This window comes from Miniopterus schreibersii (genome assembly GCF_964146895.1).
Source record: "Miniopterus schreibersii genome assembly, chromosome: 2".
In the NCBI taxonomy this organism is placed as follows: domain Eukaryota; kingdom Metazoa; phylum Chordata; class Mammalia; order Chiroptera; family Miniopteridae; genus Miniopterus; species Miniopterus schreibersii.
The window spans coordinates 101,726,761-101,745,184 of record NC_138102.1 but is presented as its reverse complement, the minus strand read 5'-3'; the positions used below and the strand labels follow the sequence as shown (position 1 = coordinate 101,745,184).

Below are 18,424 nucleotides of genomic sequence, written 5' to 3'. Positions count from 1 at the left end.
AAGAGAAAATCATATTTAAAAGTAAATGCCTAGGGCCAACTACAAAGTATTCCCAAGATCTAGGACTAGAGGCTTTCTGTTCACTCCTGGTGGGTTATACAGTCAGATTAGTGGCTGAGAGCAGAGGATTGCAGTAGTCACAAGTGTGGCCTCAGAGACAGATAAACATCCAGCCATTTCTTGGCAGTGTGAGCCTGATTAATCTCTCAAGGCTCAGTTTTTTCAACATTAAAAAAAAATCTCCTAACATTGTTACAAGCATTATTCATCAGTTAATTTATGTAAAGTGCTTGGCACAGAGCCTGACACAGAGTAAGTACTTAATCTGAGGTATTGTTTTTGTCATTCTTGATGTTATTGATTTTTTAGTCAAGAAGCAACAAACTTCTGAACACAGGAGCAAACAAGAAGCAGCATGTTAATGACTAGTGAATTCACAAACTAAAACAGAAGAGGGGTGGGAGGAGCACCTTCCCCCGGGGTAAGGCTCATGTTCTGTTTCTAAAATGCCAACTGTTTGACTTACAGACTTAAAAGGGTGATTTTTGTGGTATGTGAATTATATCTCAATAAAATTATTTTTTTAAAGAGGAAAAATGCAGCCCGGCTAGGTGTGGCTCAGCGGTTGAGCATCAACCTAGGATCCAAATCATGGCCCGATTCCTGATCAAGGCACATGCCTGGGTTGTGGGCTCGATCCCCAGTCGGGGGCGTGCAGGAGGCAGCTGATCAATGACTCTCTCATCATTGATGTTACTCTCTCTCTCCCTCTCCCTTCCTCTCTCTGAAATCAATAAAGATATATTTTAAAAAAATAAAATAAAGAAGAAAAATGCATGTTGGGAAAACCGGAAGGAGTAGCAGGAAAGAAGCAAATGTCTGATTTGAAAACATAAAAAACCAGAAAAAGGAAGAGGTGACTAGCACATACTATCGGCAGTGGCGCTCTCCTCGAAGGCAGGGTTGTCCAGGCCAGGCTCCTCAGTCCAGGCAGGAAGAGAGGCTGAGGCCAAGTTCTGCTCAGCGGGCACTGCGCCTGTCGCTGAGCAGTCCGTTTCGGGTGATGGGGCACCTGGGGGATCTAGTATAGTGGTTCCATTTTCATTCTCAATCTCTGTCTGAGTTTTACTGGTTTTCCTTCTCTCTAGGACAACTCTCCGATGAGAAGCTCCAGGGCATCTAGAAAGAACACCAGGTGATTTCCAGATTATTTGAAAGGGGGAAAAAGTGATTAATGGCTTGTACCACAACAAAAGAATGGCAGTGGCTTCTATGCACAAAGCACCTAGAGGTACCCACAACAGTACATAATTTCACTCAAATTAAGTTCTTACCACTCCATGCAGCAAATTTAAAACAAGGCATCGGCATAAACAATGGTTTGGTATATATCTCAAAGAATACGTCAATAAAAAATGTATTCAGGTATACACTAGTACCAGAAACTTGTCTCTATATTGCAGGAATTATTCTGTAATTCTGAGTACAACCCTTTTCTACAGGTTAAACGGCTTAGCCACAGAAATGGAAATCAGCATTCTTCTTCCTCATCAAGCCCTTAAGGTCTTAGACCTTCAGTGCCAATACGCCTCTACATCCTCACCGCCAATGTTACACATTCATTCATTAATGAATATCAATATATTTGAAGCTTTACTACTTGTAGGAAAGCATAGCAAAGGCCCAAATAACTTTATAATAGACATGGAAGGAAATAAAGAAAACATATCTCCTAGTTTGTAAAATTAGAACTGCAATAGTGGAATTACAGACATTCTATGTAAGTTTAAAATATATTCCAGTGAGGCTCAGTTGGTTGAGCATCACCCATGCACCAGGTGGTCACCAGTTCAATTCCCAGTCAGGGCACATGCCTGGGTTGTGGGCGAGATCCCCAGTAGGGGGCGTGCAGAAGGCAGTCGATGTTTCTATCTCTCTCTCCCTTCCTCTCTCTCTAAAATAAAAAACCAAAACATTTAATATATATATATGAAATATATATATGAAATATATAATCTATAATAAAAATATTTAATATATACGTATATGTACACACACACACACATATTCCAAGTACTTGGGAAACTTATGTAAGCACCAAGAAATAGGAACTATTAACTTGCTTATTTTTAGTTATTTAAGCAGACAAAAGGGCATATAGGTGCTTGTTTAAACATTTCAATAATGTTTCACACACATATTAGAAATGTTTTTTCCATATGACCCCTTGACTGGACAACATGACTAATGCCCAGTGTGAAGAGTGGGAAAGGGGATTAGTGAAGGAGAGCTAGGCACACATTCCTAGAGCCCACAACACAACTCAGACACCACGTACTTCCATGTTGGGGTAAGAAGTACAGAAAGGCAACAGTTTTATGTCTAGGTTCATAGATCTTCATTCAATGACAATATTTTTAAAAAATGTAACATTTCAATAAAAATTAAATATAGGATTAAATTCAATTAAAATGGAAAGCTATCCCTTAAGTATAATAGCAATAAATTTTCCTTCATAAATTGAAGATTTAAGTCCTAGATTTCAAGTTCTTGAAGAGGATCATTAGGAAGTTTCTTTACTCAGCTTTCTCTCACTGCTTATTTTCTCCTCCCCTTGTTAAGAAAGAGACAACAGATTTTCCTTACTGCATCACTGTGCAGCACTCCAGGGAATATTCCTACAGGGACCTGACACACAATTTTGAAAATTATATCACTGAAAAAATTATTTTTGTAAGTAGATTTAATTAGAAATGCATTTTTAAAATATTTTATTCACTAAAAAACCTGAGACAAAAACTGGATTATAAAAAATATTTGTGACTAAATAGGTAAAGATTTAATTCCCAAAATGTGTATCATACACAAATATATACATGGGAAATAGCTAGTCTTTAATGGAAAACATGGACTAGGAGAGGGAAATACAAACAGAATGTGAACACTGGGAATTAGCCTAGCTAAAAACAAAAACATCCTACAAACTAAATAATTACAAAGTCTATCTTATAGTTGTTAAACATGGCAAAAATAAATTTTAAAAAGAAAACATAAAGTTGTCAGAGAGGTAAAGAAACAAGTATACTTAAATTCCCAATGGGATAGCAAATTGCTAATAGGAACTAAAAAATGATACTTTAAAATATCATGTGAAAATATGAAAGAATGATCTTAGTCAGCACTGGAGGAAGGTTACAGAGAGAACCACTGGGAATACCCATATTTAAACAAGATGGACCAGATGAGTAGACTGTGGTAGAACAACTAGACAAGAGGAGACAATGAGAGAAAAACTTCAAAGTTATCAAGGGAGACAAGAGTGTCACCAAAGAAAAAGTGGTCAATAACGCAAATATCATTCAAAGGACAAAGAAGATAAAGACCAAAAAGCATTCATTTGATTAAGCAATGAAAAAGTCATAGTGACCATAGAAGGAACACTTTTGGTGATGAGGGCAAAAACCCAAACTATAATACAGCATTTCTGCTACTGCAATACAAGCATCTACAAAAACTGCACACTAAGAATTACAGGGCTTAAGTGAGTAAGAGGACTGGGAAAGATCATTCAAAACTCATGTGCTTGGGAATGGGAATGGCTGCTAATGGGGATGAGGTTTCTTTTGGGGGCGTTGAAAATGTTCTGAAATTAGGTTGTGATGATGGCTGAATACTTCTGTGAAAATACTAAAAACCAATATGTGAATTTTATGGTAGGTGAACTATATCTCAATAAAGCCTTTTTTTAAAAAAAGACTATAGGGATGAGCAGGTGTGGGCAGAGAAAAGCTCATGACCAGACAGCTGGCTCAGAGTCCTTATTCCTAAAGTTTGCAAACACCTGAACCTGAAAGAAAAAGGGAAAACCCAAACACTTGTTGCATGTCTAATTTGTGCCAGTCAATGTGTAAAAACCGTTATATACAATATTTTATTAAATTCTCACACTCACTCTATTATCCCCATTTTACAAATGGGAAACTTGAAACTCAACTAAGGCAACATCACATAGTTGTTAATTTGCAGAGCCAAAGTCCAAACACACTCAAATCTGATTTCAAAGACGTTTCCTCTTTCCACTGTGTCATACTAAATTCATTCTTATGGAGTTCTTTTTCTAGGCCTTAGGGAAAAATAAATTGAATTTGTTCCAGAAACTTGTACCCAGAAACACAATTACAGAATGTAAGAATAAGAAAGGGCCTTAATGATCATTAAAAAACAAACCAAAATCACAAATAACAACAAAACCCATGCATCTTCTTAAATGCAGTACTTAACAATAATAGCAGAAACAGCAATTGGCATTGGGGGACATAACTCGGATTATTCAAGTAGGTAACAGTGTAGCAGGAGGCTGGTGTAGAGGATATTACAAATGAATAAAAACAATAGAAAAGAAATGCATGCTATATTTAATTAGATCAAGGTAGACATGTGCTCATACAATGCAGATGGAAGTGGAGCTCTAAGATAATGGGTTGCACTTAAAAAGGGCAACTGAGGCAGTGTGAACTGCCACAGGCTAGGCTGTACCTTCCTAGGGAGGGAGCTCTATTGCAGCCATGTTTTTTAATTTTCTTAAATAAAACCAAAAGGCTCTTGCAGCAACCAGAGCCAAACTGAGGGACTTTCCCTTTCCTGCTGAAGGTTATACTTCTATTCCCATTAGTCTGGCTCTCCTTATGGAGAAAAAATTACATAAAACTTATGATATAGTGGCATCATCCCTGATATAACAATGATTCACATTAGGAAGCATACAGTGAGTGTAACAGAATACACTCTCCTATTAGTAGCAGATTAGTATTAGTGTCAGTGGTGGGGCAGCAGAAGTAAAATAAAATGATGCATGGTTAGAAGTAAAATAAAACATGATGCATAGTAAATGTCAGCACAATGACATGACAAGTACTTAATGAAACTAAAAGAATATGAGCATCTTAGAAACAAGCAAAATGATTAAAAGTTATAGATTAAAATATGCAAAAATCAATTCAAGTGACCAGTGGAAATGGTAGATTAAGGGTATCTGAAAAGCCTCTCCTTCAAAAAGCAATGCGAACACTGGCAAAAATTGTCAGACCCAACTACATCTGAGCTCTTGAAATTAGCCAAAGTTCTGTAGCAATCCAGATTGCATTTATTCAAGAAAAATGGCTGAATCTCAGTAAAAACAGTGAGCTCTATGGCATTTAAACTTCCCCTGTTCCCATCCCCATCTCCCCAGCTCCACAGAAGCCTGGAAAGGCAATCGCCCACAATCACAATTGAAAAAAAGAGTTTGGCAGCTCTTGGAAGGGTAGACGGGCATACTTTCAAAGCCCCATTTCTAGAAAATTGTCATTAATTGACCTGTTGGTTCCCTGGAAGACCCCACTTGCAAGGATGTCTTTAGCCTGACTTAGAGCTCACTCAATACAATCAACCTTTACACTAGGAGCATTTGGTAGGAAAAGTAAAATCAGAAGCAGTTGTTTAAGGTTGTGGCTGCCTGAGGTGGGCAAACAAAAAGCTAATCAAAAAGTTTATATATATATATAAAAGCTAGGGAAAGAAATGTCCATAGGGGTTCTGATATGTCCAGGCTGTGTGCATGCATAGGAAACTGAGAAGACACTAAGCTCTCACTTCTGGCTAATAATGACATTCTGTGAAAACTGGATATGAAGGCTAAGGAGGAAATGTCTATTGCCTGAGTGTTGAAGGTGTGCTCCACCATAAACACAGAGTCCCTCAGGAAGACTATGAAATTTATTGGTTACAGGCATTTAAGGAATTCTCTGTCCAACCATTAGCTGACCAGTAAGCTGAGCAAAGATTTTGCAGAATGTTTAGAAATTCATTGAACAAACAAACAAACAAACAAATAGCAAAAACAAATCCTGAAAAGGAAGAAGAATCTGATTTCCAGAGTTTCTACACTACATTATTTAAAATGTCCAGTGGTCAATAAAAAGTTAAAAACCATGCAAAGAAACAATTAAGTATGGCCCATACACAGAAAATTGGCAGTCAAGAGAAACTGTCCCCAAGGAAGCCCAGACATTGGCCTTACCACCAGACAATGACTTAAAACAAATATTATAAAAGTGTTCAAAGAACAAAGAAACCCTGTCTAAAACAACTAAAGGAAAACATGAAAACGTTTTACCAAATAAAAATATCAATAAAGAAATATAAGTTACAATAAAAAACCAAATAGAAATTCTGTATTCAAAAAACACAATAAATAAAATGAAGAACTCACAGTAGATTTGAACAGGCAGAAGAAAGAATTGGTGAACTTGAAGTTAGGTCAATTGAGATTATCAGTCTGAGGAACAGAAAGAAAAGAATAAAAAAAAATGGATAGAGCTTCAAGAACCTGTGGGACACTATAAAAAATATTACATATGTATAATGGGAGTCCCACAAGGAGTCAGAGAGAAAGGGGCAGAAAGAATATTTGAACACAAAATGACACAAATCTTCCCAAATACAAGAATTCTGAAAGCACGAGAGAAGTATTTCATTACATAGAAGTGATCCTTAATAAGATTGACAGCTGATTTCTCTTCAGAAACCATAGAAGCAGAAGGCCGTGGATGACATCTTCAAACTGCTGGGGGGGGGGGGGGGAGAACCCACAAGACTCTCAACCATAAAGTCTATATCCAGCAAAACTATCTTTCAAAAAACAGAACTGAAGACATTCCCAGATAAACAAAAAACAAAGAGATTGTTGCTATCAGATCTGCTGTACAAGAAATACTAAAGTCTTTCAGGCTGATACGAAAAGGCTTTAGACAGTAGCTCAATCCATATGAAGAAATAAAGAGCACTGATAAAGGTCACTACATAAATATAAAAAACAGCATAAAAGTGTTTTTTTGTTTGTTTGTTTATAGCTCCCTTTTTTTGTCCTATTTGGTTTAAAAGACAACCACACAACGTAATAATTATAATTCTGTTTTGATAGGTATGTAATGCATACAAATGTAATTTGTGTAACAGCACAAAAGAGGGGGGGAAGGAATGGAGCTATATATGAGCTTTTGTATACCAGTAAAATTAAATTGGTATTAATCTGAATTAGATTGTCATAAATTATGAAGTTAATTGTAATCCCCAGCACAACCACTAAGAAAACAATTCAAAAAAATATATATGGCCCTGGCTGCTATGGCTCACTTGGAGCATTGTCCCGTACACCAAAAGGTGGAGGGTTCAACTCCCAGTGAGGGCAGGTGTGGGAGGCAACCAACTGATGTTTCTCTTGCACATTGTTGTTTCTCTTTCTCTCTCTCTCCTTCTCTCTGGAATCAATTTTTAAAAATGTATATATATGAACAGAAATGACAAAGGAATTGAAATGGCATACTAGAAAATATCTATTTAACACAAAAGAGGGGAAAAATGGAAGAATAGAGAAATATAGAAATGAGATATAGAAACAAAGAGCAAAGTGGCAGACATAAATCTTACCTTATCAGTAATTACATCAAATATAAACAAACACTCCCATCAAAAGTCAGTGATTGGCAGAACAGATTAAAAAGAAAACATGACCAACAATATGCTGTCTACAAGAGACACATTTCAGACTCAAAGACACAAATAGGTGAAAATTAAAAGGAAAAACAAAGATACACCATGCAACTAATCTTTTTTCTTTTTGTTAAAGAGAGTAGGTGGGCATACTAATTTCAGACACAATAGACTTTAAGACAAAAATTATTTCTAGCGACAAGAACATTTTACAATGATGAAAGGTTCAATTTATCAAGAAGTTATGACAACTAAAAACATAACCACAACATACCCTCAAAGTAGATGAAGCAAAATTACAGAATTAAAGGGAAAAATAAACAATTCAACAACAGTAGCCTAAGACTTCAATACAACAAGTAGGTATAAAAACAAGAAAAAATAGACTTTAATAACATTATAAATCAATAGATGTAATAGACATCTATAGAATACTCCACCCATCAAGAGTGGAATACACATTCTTCTGTAGCATACATGAATCATTTTCCAGGGCAGACCATGTGCTAGGCCATAATAAAATGGAAAGAACTGAGTCATACATAGCATGTTCTCCAGTCACAATTAATTCAAAATGTATCAAAGACCAAAATGTAAGAGCTAAAACTATAAAAGTCATAGAAAAAAACACAGGTGTAAATCTTCGTGACTTTGGAGTAGGCAATGGTTTCTTAGATGTGACACCAAAAACAAAAGCAAACAAAGAAAAAAATACGTTGAACTTCATAAAAATTAAACTTGTTTGTCCTTAAAAGGGCATAGGAGAGTGAAAAGACAATAGACAGAATGAGAGAAAATATTTGCAAATCATGTATGTAATAAGGGTCTATAACAAGAATATACATAGAATGCTTACAACTGACAAAAACACAACAATGCATTATAAAAATGGACTAATAATTTTGCGCATCTGTTCATGTGCTTCTTGGACATTCAAATATCATCTTTGGAGAAATACCTATTCAAATCCTTTGCCCACTTAAAATTGAATGACTTGAGCCCTGGCTGGTGTTGCTCAGTGGTTAGAGTGTTGGCCCAAGCACCTAAGGGTCATGGGTTCAATTCCCAGTCAAGGGCATGTAACTGGGTTGCAGATTCAAGTCTCAGCCCAGGTCAGGGTACATGCAGGAGGCAACCAATCAATGTGTCTTTCTCACATCGATGCTTTTTGCTCTCTCTCTCTCCCCCCTCCCCCACCTTTATACTCTCTAAAAATCAATTGAAAAAATATCCTCATCTGAGGATTAACAAAAAAAAACACCACCCAAAAATTGAATGACTTGGCTTTTTATTAATTTAAGAATTCTGTATATATTCTGAATACTAGACTCTTATCAGATACATGATTTGCAAATACGTATATCTTCTTTTTACATTATATATGAGAAAATAATGCTGGTAAAAATGTGCCAGACTCAAACTTTCCTCCAAGCTAAAACGTGAATTTAAAAAAGCAATCTTGCCTCAGCCTACCCTGACCCGTAAAGGCTTCAAAACCATTCGATGAGCCCTGGCTGGTATGGCTTAGTGGATAGAGTGTTGGTCTGTGCTCTGAAGGGTCTCGAGTTCGATTCCCAGTCAAGGACACGTACCTGGGTTGCAGGTTCATCCCTGGCCCCAGTCAGAGCATGTGCAGGAGGCAACCAATCAATGTGTCTCTCTCACATCCATGTATCTTTCTTTCTCTTTGCCACCCCCATCCCTTCCTCCCTTCTACTCTCTCTAAAAATCAATGGACAAATATCCTCGAGTGAGGATAACAAAAAACAAACACACACCACCATTCAATGGCCTAGGAAAGGTCTCAGCATAGAAAAAGACTTCTTTAAAGATTTTTTCTATATTGTACACACTTTTTTTTTTTTTAATATATCTTTATTGATTTCAGAGAGAGGAACGGAGAGGAACAGAGAGAGATAGAAACATCAATGATGAGAGAGTCATTGATCGAGCCCGCAACCTGGGCATGTGCCCTGACCGGGAATCGAACCTCGATTGCCTGGATCCCAGGTAGACGCTCAACCGCTGAGCCACGCCCGCCCGGGCTGTACACACTTTTTTACTATACTGTTAAATTGTAAGCTTTTTAAGAGTCTTATATTTCACCAGCAAAAATATTAATAGGTATAAAATGGTACCTCCTCACTGTAGTTTTTATATTCATGTTTTTGATAAGTACTAATGTTACATACTGTTCCACACAACTTGTTTATTTATTGTATCTCTTGTATTCTATTTGTCCATTTACTTATTGATGCCTTGGTATTTTTTAGTCAAGTTTTTGTTTCAACAACCTTTCTATAAAACTTAGAGTCAGTTCTCTTTCTTTCATATTTTTTACTTACCTGTTTTTAAGATGTGCCTCCAGATCACAGCGCTGCATTACATCTTGGCACACTGAAGAAAATGGACAGGATACTAATAATTTGTCCAGAAGTTTATGAACTAGAATACTAGACTTCTTACACAACTTAAAGTGAAGTCTTTTGCGGTCCAATGGACAGAAATCTTTTTCTTGTAAGAAATTTCTGAGGCACTTGCAGCAGAATGTGTGTCCACAGGGGGTATCTAGTGGCTGCAATAGGGGCTGAAGGCAAATATGGCAGACCAGGTCGTCATCCACTTCATTCTGGTAATTATACAAGTGATTTTCTCTTGTCCAGTGCTGCTGACCACATTCAAAACACAGAGGATTGAAGGAGGAGGAGGAGGTGTGTTCCACAGATACCATCTCATCACTTGTCGTTCCCATTTTGAATCAACTAAAGCAGTTTTTATATCTTTATACATTAGATTTCCACTTCCACTTCAGGTATGGTTTCCTTTAATAGACGTGATGTATTTGACTAAAACCAAGGGTTTCTAGATAAACAAACCAAACCAAAAAAAAAAAATTAATATCCATCAAGAGAAGCTAAAAGTATTAATATAATATTACCAGTTAACTTCTTTTTTAGTAAACTATTTAGGTCATGTTGGACTTATAGAAAAGATGGCAAAGTAGAATGTCAACTGTAATTAAAAAATATAAAATAAAATTTCAAAAATAGTAAAAGAATTTAAAAATTAAAAAAGAAATCACAAAATTTAGAACAGGTAACAAATTAGTCATAAAACATAAAAATGAAATTAATTTGCTAGTTGGCTAAGAATAAGTTACACTGCCAAGTTCTCAGTGGAAAAGAAATTATGATTAAAAGCAAAGATGCCAGCCCTAGTTGGTTTGGCTCAGTGGTCAGAGCGTTGGCCCACGGACTACAGGGTCCGAGGTTCGATTCTGACCAAGGGCACGTACCTCAGCTGCAGGCTCGATCCGGCCCTGGTCGGGGCATGTGCGGGAGGCAACCAATCGATGTGTCTCTCTCACATCAATGTTTCTCTCTCTCTGAAAAGCAACGGAAAAAATATCCTCAGGTGAGGATTAAAAAAAAAGCAAAGATGTCATATAATATATGATGTGACATAAGAAACAATCAATTTGTTTTACTAACTGAAATCTTCAAATACTTTACTGTTCAATGATTGCTTTAAAGCCAATTAATATACACAGTATGCTGATAATGTAATTTGAGGTATACTATATAATACATTTGCACTGGCAATCCCGGTCATGGTTCTTTGCTTCTGACTGATTTTATGCATTTATAAGACTAAACCAAAGATTGCATCTTTGAAAATGTAGTTTCCAGGATAATTCAGTATATGTTTAAAAAATGATCTTTGCTCTACACTATGTTTGGGGAGAAATGAATTTCAAAATATGTATGATTTGAATATTCTCTCTATATGTAACACAAATTATACAAAAATAAATCTGCATAGCATATATAAACGTCTATGCAAACTTCATAAAATATGACACTATTTAACTGCTTTAAAAGAAAAAAACCTGCTGTAATTCAATTAAACAGACAAGACATGTTATAAATCTCAATTCCATCTCATATTATTCCACGCTTCCATTTGTTCGGCTTGCTCAGAGCAGCCGCAGAGTGTGTGCGCGCACACACACGTATCCTTTCCAACACAAGACTCTTAAAACAGCCTACCCTAGTTTAGTGCAGGCCTAGTGAGAAATGCTCCCCTCAGATATGGGTTTCCAGATTCCTGCTGCTGCAGCACTGGGGGTTAAAAAGTAAACTCTAAAGGCAGCAGCTGTCTCTGTTCATTCTTCTGTAAATATTTACAGTGTCTAGGATGTGCCAAACACTGAACAAGGGTAGGGAAGTAGGGACAGGATAGTTAAGCAAACCCATTATTAAAATGCAATGTAATAAGTACTCTGAGAAAGTTATGTACAGGATGCTATGGGGATACAGAGAAAGGGGAGGAGAACTGGCATCTAACTCAGTTTGGCTTTGTGGCCGGAAATACTTTCAAAAGGGGAAAAAATATGGACTGCTGAGTTGTGACGGGAAGCATTAACCCGAGAGAAAAATGGACAAAGGCACCTCAATGCTAAGTCACAGGCGAATGAGAGTGCACGTATATCCAGGGAACATGGAGCAGATCACGACCTACGACCTCCAAGGCAAAGAAAATGTACTTGGGGCAGAGTAATTATGACTCAGTGTCCCTGAACCAAGGACAGAAAAATAGGACACCATGGTCATGCCACTAGCACTTGTTTCAATATTAAAATTCTCCTCCAATCACATGTACTTTCTATTTTATTTACTTGGCATATTTACTAGAAAAACAACATTAACATTTTAACAGATTTTGCAAGAACTACCGTGAATTATGATGGGATGGGACAGGATTCAGATGGGATTGCTGATGTCAGATAAATTGTGTTTTTAAAAACTACTTAATATAATGACAACAAGAGCAGCCTGTGATCTAGACTCCTACCAGTGCCAACATTAAGAGAGCAGACACTCCTTGTATTTTGTAACTCATGGGGATTCTTCTTTACTGTCTGAGCACTGTTAACTTTTCAAACATCAGTGCAAGGTATGTGAGATTAAGGACAGAAATATCATTTATCTCAGGCAGACTGCTGCTTCAACCCAGGCATTTAACACAGAAGTTTACAGACACTTGCTTTCTACTCAATTAGCAAGAAAAGTCATATATCCTTTGCTCTTCTTTGTTTGTGACAGTGGTTATTCTAATTTTTCTTTTCCTCAAGAAAATATACTGTGATTCTAGCCTCCACATAATGACTAAGAAAGTATTTCTCTTAAGACTATTATGTTTTAGCTGTTTTCTAAATCTCTAAATAACTTAGTTCTTTGATTATTTTCATTTTATCACAAAATCTTTCCAAGAGGAAAAAGAACATGTTCCCATTTAAAATACCGAATGACAACTGCATGATCTCCAGCCCTGAAATGCCTGTTACTCCAAAACAAACATTAAATGAAAAATTATCATGGGTAGATCACTAACATGTGCATATAAATATGGATTGAGGACTTGCAAGACCATATAGCATAAATAGTTAAGAGCATATCCTAGTGGCTCAGCCAGTCTGCAAGGATTCAAATCCTCCCTCTGTCACTTACTAGCTTTGTGACCTTACTTAACTTGTTTCCTTCTCATCTGTGAAATAGGAGTAATAATAAATGTGTGTGCGTACTGTGCCTGACATATAATAGGTGCTATATAAGTGTTAGCTATTATTACTGTTACTATAAAGAAACAAAAGTTTAGACAGATTTTGATTTGCCCCAAGCAATACAACTTATAATTACTTGGTAAGAGAAAAGGAAGATAAATCCAGTCCTTTCTTGCTTCAAAATAGCAGAATAGTAAATTATGTAATTATAGGAATGAGGTAAGGTATTCCATGAAAGCCTTGGAGTGTGAGTTTTGTTAAGGACAAAAGTAGCCTGTCCCTGGTTTTCCAATCCCCAGTCCCACATCCTATTCCCCATCCAGGCAGATGACTTTATTTCCACTTTGTGTGCAAGTCATAACACCTTACACTACTTCTCACACTGTGTAGTCCTCCACTTGAGTCCCTCTTTAAGAGCTGGACATGCCACAGGGGAGAAGTTCAATAAATGTTGAATGACCAAGTGGGTGACAATATGCTTGCTCACTCTTGGTAAGTTTAAGTGACCAGAAATACATCTGTGTAAATAGAAGGATATGCCCATGTTTATTTAATTTTGATTTCAGATATTCTATGAACACAATTAGAAATATTAAAATACCAGTAAATAATAGTCTTAAACAGTTTCCAAAATATAAAATGTAGCACAATATGTATCTTTACAAACTACATTATCTGTTTAGCTAATATCCCAGGAATAGTAAAGACATGGAAACTAATAAATTGGCTGGGAACATTACAATACATTTTAAATAATATCTTGAAATAAAGCCAGTGCAATGGAAAGGGAATTACAAGACATGATTTACTATCTAACTCCAGTTATGATTAACATGCTTGCTCTTCCTGGAGTATGGTGTAAGAATACCTGAGTATATCATAAAGGCTCTCAGAAAGAATTATGGTTTTCACAATTAATTTGCCCACTCCAAAACTATATATTATTCGATTATTTCTCTTGATGTCATGTTTGATTCAGATTGAAAGAGTCCTCACTGGCCCTAACTTAGGAGATCTAGCTCAGGAAAAAAGATTAGCAATTATTGCTACCAAAGTATGGTTAGATGGGAAACATCCTTTGATTTCTCAATGCCAAGAGTCTAAGAATACCCTCTCCTCTTGTGCTCTTCCTGATAAATTCCTACTCACTCCTTAAGTCTTAGTACAATCTCTACCTCTTCTGTCTAACGCTATCTGTCTCCTTCCTACTCTTGGGTCCACCTCTCTTATCTTAGTCTCCTGCTGGTCTTTACACATACCTGCATTTCAGCAACTACAACATTTGCATGCTTCCTTACTATCTTTTCATCTCTTTTAGGGTAAAGATAACAGTGTCTATCTTATCTATTCTATTCCCAGTTCTTGGCACATATTATGCACTAAAAAAAAATTGTTCTCAGGTTCATTTTCCATACAAATGACTGTAAACCTACTTTTGTCCCACCCTGTATAAATATATAAGCCACCCTGTATAAATATACAAGAGAAAACAAAGCACATTTGTGGCACTGCAAAGCAGTCAACATATTGGACCCTGCCTATGATTACAAAGAATAACATATCACTCCCTTTAATCTTCAAAAGTCTGAGAAAAAAATATTTGATGAAATCAGCACAAGAAAATTGTATCACATCATGTTCATATCAGCTTTGATAGCTGCCTTTGCATAAAGCAGTGGCTGTCAAACTTTACATCTAAGGATTCCTTTATCTACTCTGGACAAGCTTGGCAGTTTCTTAAAAAAACTAACATGCAACTACAACACAATTCAGCAACCAAAGTCCTGAGTATTTATCCCAGAGAAATGAAAATTTATGGTCTAAAACCTGTACAGCTATATTTGTAATGACAAAACTCGAAACAACTCAGATGTCCTTCAATAGGTGAAATGTTTTTAAAAACTATGATACATCCATACTGTAGAATACTACTCAGCAATAAAAAGGAACAAACTATGGATACACATAAAAACCTGCATGAATGACTCTCCAGAGAATTATGCTGAGTGAAAAAGCCAGTTCTAAAAGGTTGCATATGCTAAGGGAAATAAGCCAGTCAGAGAAAGACAAGTATCACTCGATCCCACTCATATGGGAAATACAATGAACAAAATAAACTGACGAACAAAATAAATCCAGAGACATAGAAGCATGGAACAGACTGAGGGATCTCAGAGGGAGGGTGGGGGTGGGGGAGTGGGTGGAGAGAGATTAATCAAAGAACTTATATGCATAAATGAATAACCCATGGACACAGACAATAGTGTGGAGAAGGCCTGGAGGTGGGGTGGACATGGGATCAATGGAGGGGAAAAAAAGGGACATCTGTAATACTTTCAACAATAAAGATAAATTAAAAAAAAATAAAAGGTTGCATGCTGAATTAGTCCATTACATCTTTGAAATGACAAAGCAATTTATTTAATTAGTGAAATGTTTAAATATTCATTTGTTAATAAACAATAAACCCATGTTCACATTTTTATGAAAAATAACTATTTTTCAAAATAAAAAATATAGTGAGAAGAGATGCATTGTTTTACATTTGCAAATCTGAGCTCTCAAATCTGTTTTCCTTTTCAATTAGTTTTGAGATCACATGTCAGGTATCTTCTAAAAAACTCTATTCATGAGAGAATGAGAGTAAAAAGGGCAGACAACACCTTAGGAAAACAGTTTGGACCTTGTGGACCCAATGAAGGAGAATGGGGGTCCTGAGTCACCCTTCGAGAGCAACTGGTACAGAGCACAAAGAAATAACGAAATCACCACCACTACTTTAAAAGAGACAAAACTGAAAAAGGCAACGGTTGAGATGAGACCACACTAGAGGAGTTTGTCTTTCCTGGAATAAAGTTCTCCCCTCAGAGTCTTTTCCTACTGGAAGAAGCATGTCTGGATATTTAGTTGTAGAGAAATATTTACCTTATAATAGAGAGCCTTACAGAAATTCTGTTCTTAAATTAATCAAAACTTTTTCCTATTACATATCACTAGGAAAACTATCAAATATCAGTTTCCAGTAATTCCATATTTATAATTTATAATTCTCTACATAAAATTATACTTGAGCACACTTAGCTATTTATCTCCTGCCCCATTTTAGCAAGTGAAAATATTTGAAAGCCATTTTAAAATTCTTAAGATGCTACTTGTAGTTAGATATACCCTACTTAATAACCTAGGGGGGAAAAATAACCTAGGAAACTGGTAAGTTAAGCAAAAAAAGCTAGAAACTGAGACTAAGGCTCCGAGTTCTATACTAGCTGGGTAACTAGGTGGCTACAGAACCCATTCTTTCATTCACCACATGTTTACCCACTGGCTACTACGTGCTAGTATGTTATATATATTCTGGTGCCTTAGCTATCTGCCTATAAACTATCAGCTGTGCTTAAATAGTAATTGACCACCCCTCCCCCCCCACAGACACATACACACAGTTTAAATCTAGCTCTACAATACTTATAACTCTATATTTTTATATACAATAAAATACTGCTGTTTCATAGTTACCTGTTAGTCTCAACATCTGTTAGGTATTGTTTTTGATAACTTTAATAATTTCTTAAATATTATATTAAAAAGGAGGTTAAATTGTGGCTAGTAGAGAATTTACAAATTTCAAATGTCCTTCTACCTTTAGTTCTTCTAACTTTGAACCACAAAACTATGATGAAAAACTTTTTTTAACACAGAAAGATAAAGGCAAAGACTAAACTGCCCAATTCCTGCAGGCTGAGATAATTATACTGGCGTTACATTTTTTAAAGTTATATTACATTGTTAATTAGGAGTAATTTAAAAACAGAACTGATATAAAACTATTTCAAAAAGGAAATATACCGTATGGAATGCTAAACATTTCTATCTGGCTAACTATTCAGCCGTACTTCTGCCAACAAGAAAAGACCTCTGTTGAAACAACCTTATTTCAGGAAAGACATTCCTACAGCATGAGGGCTCCTCTCGGCAGCATTCCTCACCAGCTACCTTAGTTGGGGTAATTTTAAGATCTTAGAGAATGTTACATATTCATATGTGTTGCACAATACGTGAAAGATGCAACATGAGTGGTGCGGGGAACTATAATTTTCATTGGTTTGGTTTTATTGCATGTGATATTTATCTGCTGGATATAATTTAAATACTTCTTTATATTACATTCAAAGACAAGGGTTCTGTTTTAATTCATTAAAGAATCTATCACCTTCTAAAGGATGAAATCTTTTGAACGTTTAACTTTTTTAAAAAAAATATATCTTTATTGATTTCAGAGAAAGGAAGGGAGAGGGAGAGAGAGAGAAACATCAATGATGAGAGTCGTCGTTGATCGGCTGCCTCCTGCAGGCCCGGCACTGGGGATTGAGCCCAGTCAGGCATGTGCCCTGACTGGGAATCGAACTTTGATCTCCTAGATCCTAGGTCGATGCTCAACTGCTGAGCCACGCGCAGCTGGGCCGTTTAACCTCTTGCACAGTAAGTTTAGAAAACACCTGTTTTACAGTGATTGATAAATTCTTATTTTCAATCTCCAATTTCTGCAATTCTGGGTCACAATTCCTCTACTAACTCTTAATTATCCCAGGGAGTAAAGGGAATCAAAAAGCACTGAGTAGCTAGAAACCTAGGTTCAAAATCTGCCTCTGCCACTCACTAACAACGTTACATCATAATGTGGCCTATAAACCTCAACTTACTCCTGTGCAAACGAGAAATGGATTACTGTGAAGCTAAAAATGTTACACTGCCAGAGAAACCTTTTACAAGCCACAAAGCCTCATAATATAAACTCATGACTAGATTCATGCTTGTAAAGGATGATGGAGATACGGACAGACAAGCGGGAGGGCCCAAGCTCCTCCCTCTAGACTGCTCTCGGGAGGCCTGGGTGAGATTCTCAGCTCTGAGACTAACAGCCCGGCCACGCAGCCCAGCACTTCACCTCTCTAGTCTTCCACTGTCTTAACCTATATATTAGTGGAGCAAATTAGATCAACTCTAAAGTTACTTACAGATCCCAAATTCTGTGATTCTTCCCCCCCAAAACCAGAACATTTTTCCTTTACTATTATCCAGCATTGTGATTACTATAAAAATGATCTAAATCCAAAGCTTATCAGGAGGGATTTTTGGGAGCATCTTTTTTGTTTTTGTTTGTTTGATCTCCAAAGTACTGGATACTCTAAATATCCTGACCTGAAATTTTCTATTTTCGCAGACAAGTGTATGTAGAAGAGAATAGTGCTAGATATAAAACTGAACATTTCTGAATTTTTATTACGGTAGTATGACGTAAGATATTACAAAGCTGTGACAAAAATAACTTTC

The 18,424-nt window shown here is 36.4% G+C and overlaps 1 protein-coding gene across 5 annotated transcripts in view; it reads right to left on the bottom strand.

The window, feature by feature from the left end:
- LNX2 (ligand of numb-protein X 2) overlaps positions 1 to 18,424 on the bottom strand; it is a 69,214-nt gene that overhangs the window by 15,615 nt on the left and 35,175 nt on the right. For all 5 annotated transcript variants that reach the window (XM_081129773.1, XM_081129777.1, XM_081129776.1 and 2 more), the window contains 2 exons: positions 9,876 to 10,392; positions 932 to 1,179 (listed from right to left, as the gene is read on the bottom strand). In XM_081129773.1, the coding sequence (XP_080985899.1) occupies positions 932 to 1,179; positions 9,876 to 10,282 (655 nt within the window). In that variant the 5' untranslated portion in view covers positions 10,283 to 10,392. The remainder of the gene's footprint in view (positions 1 to 931; positions 1,180 to 9,875; positions 10,393 to 18,424) is intronic.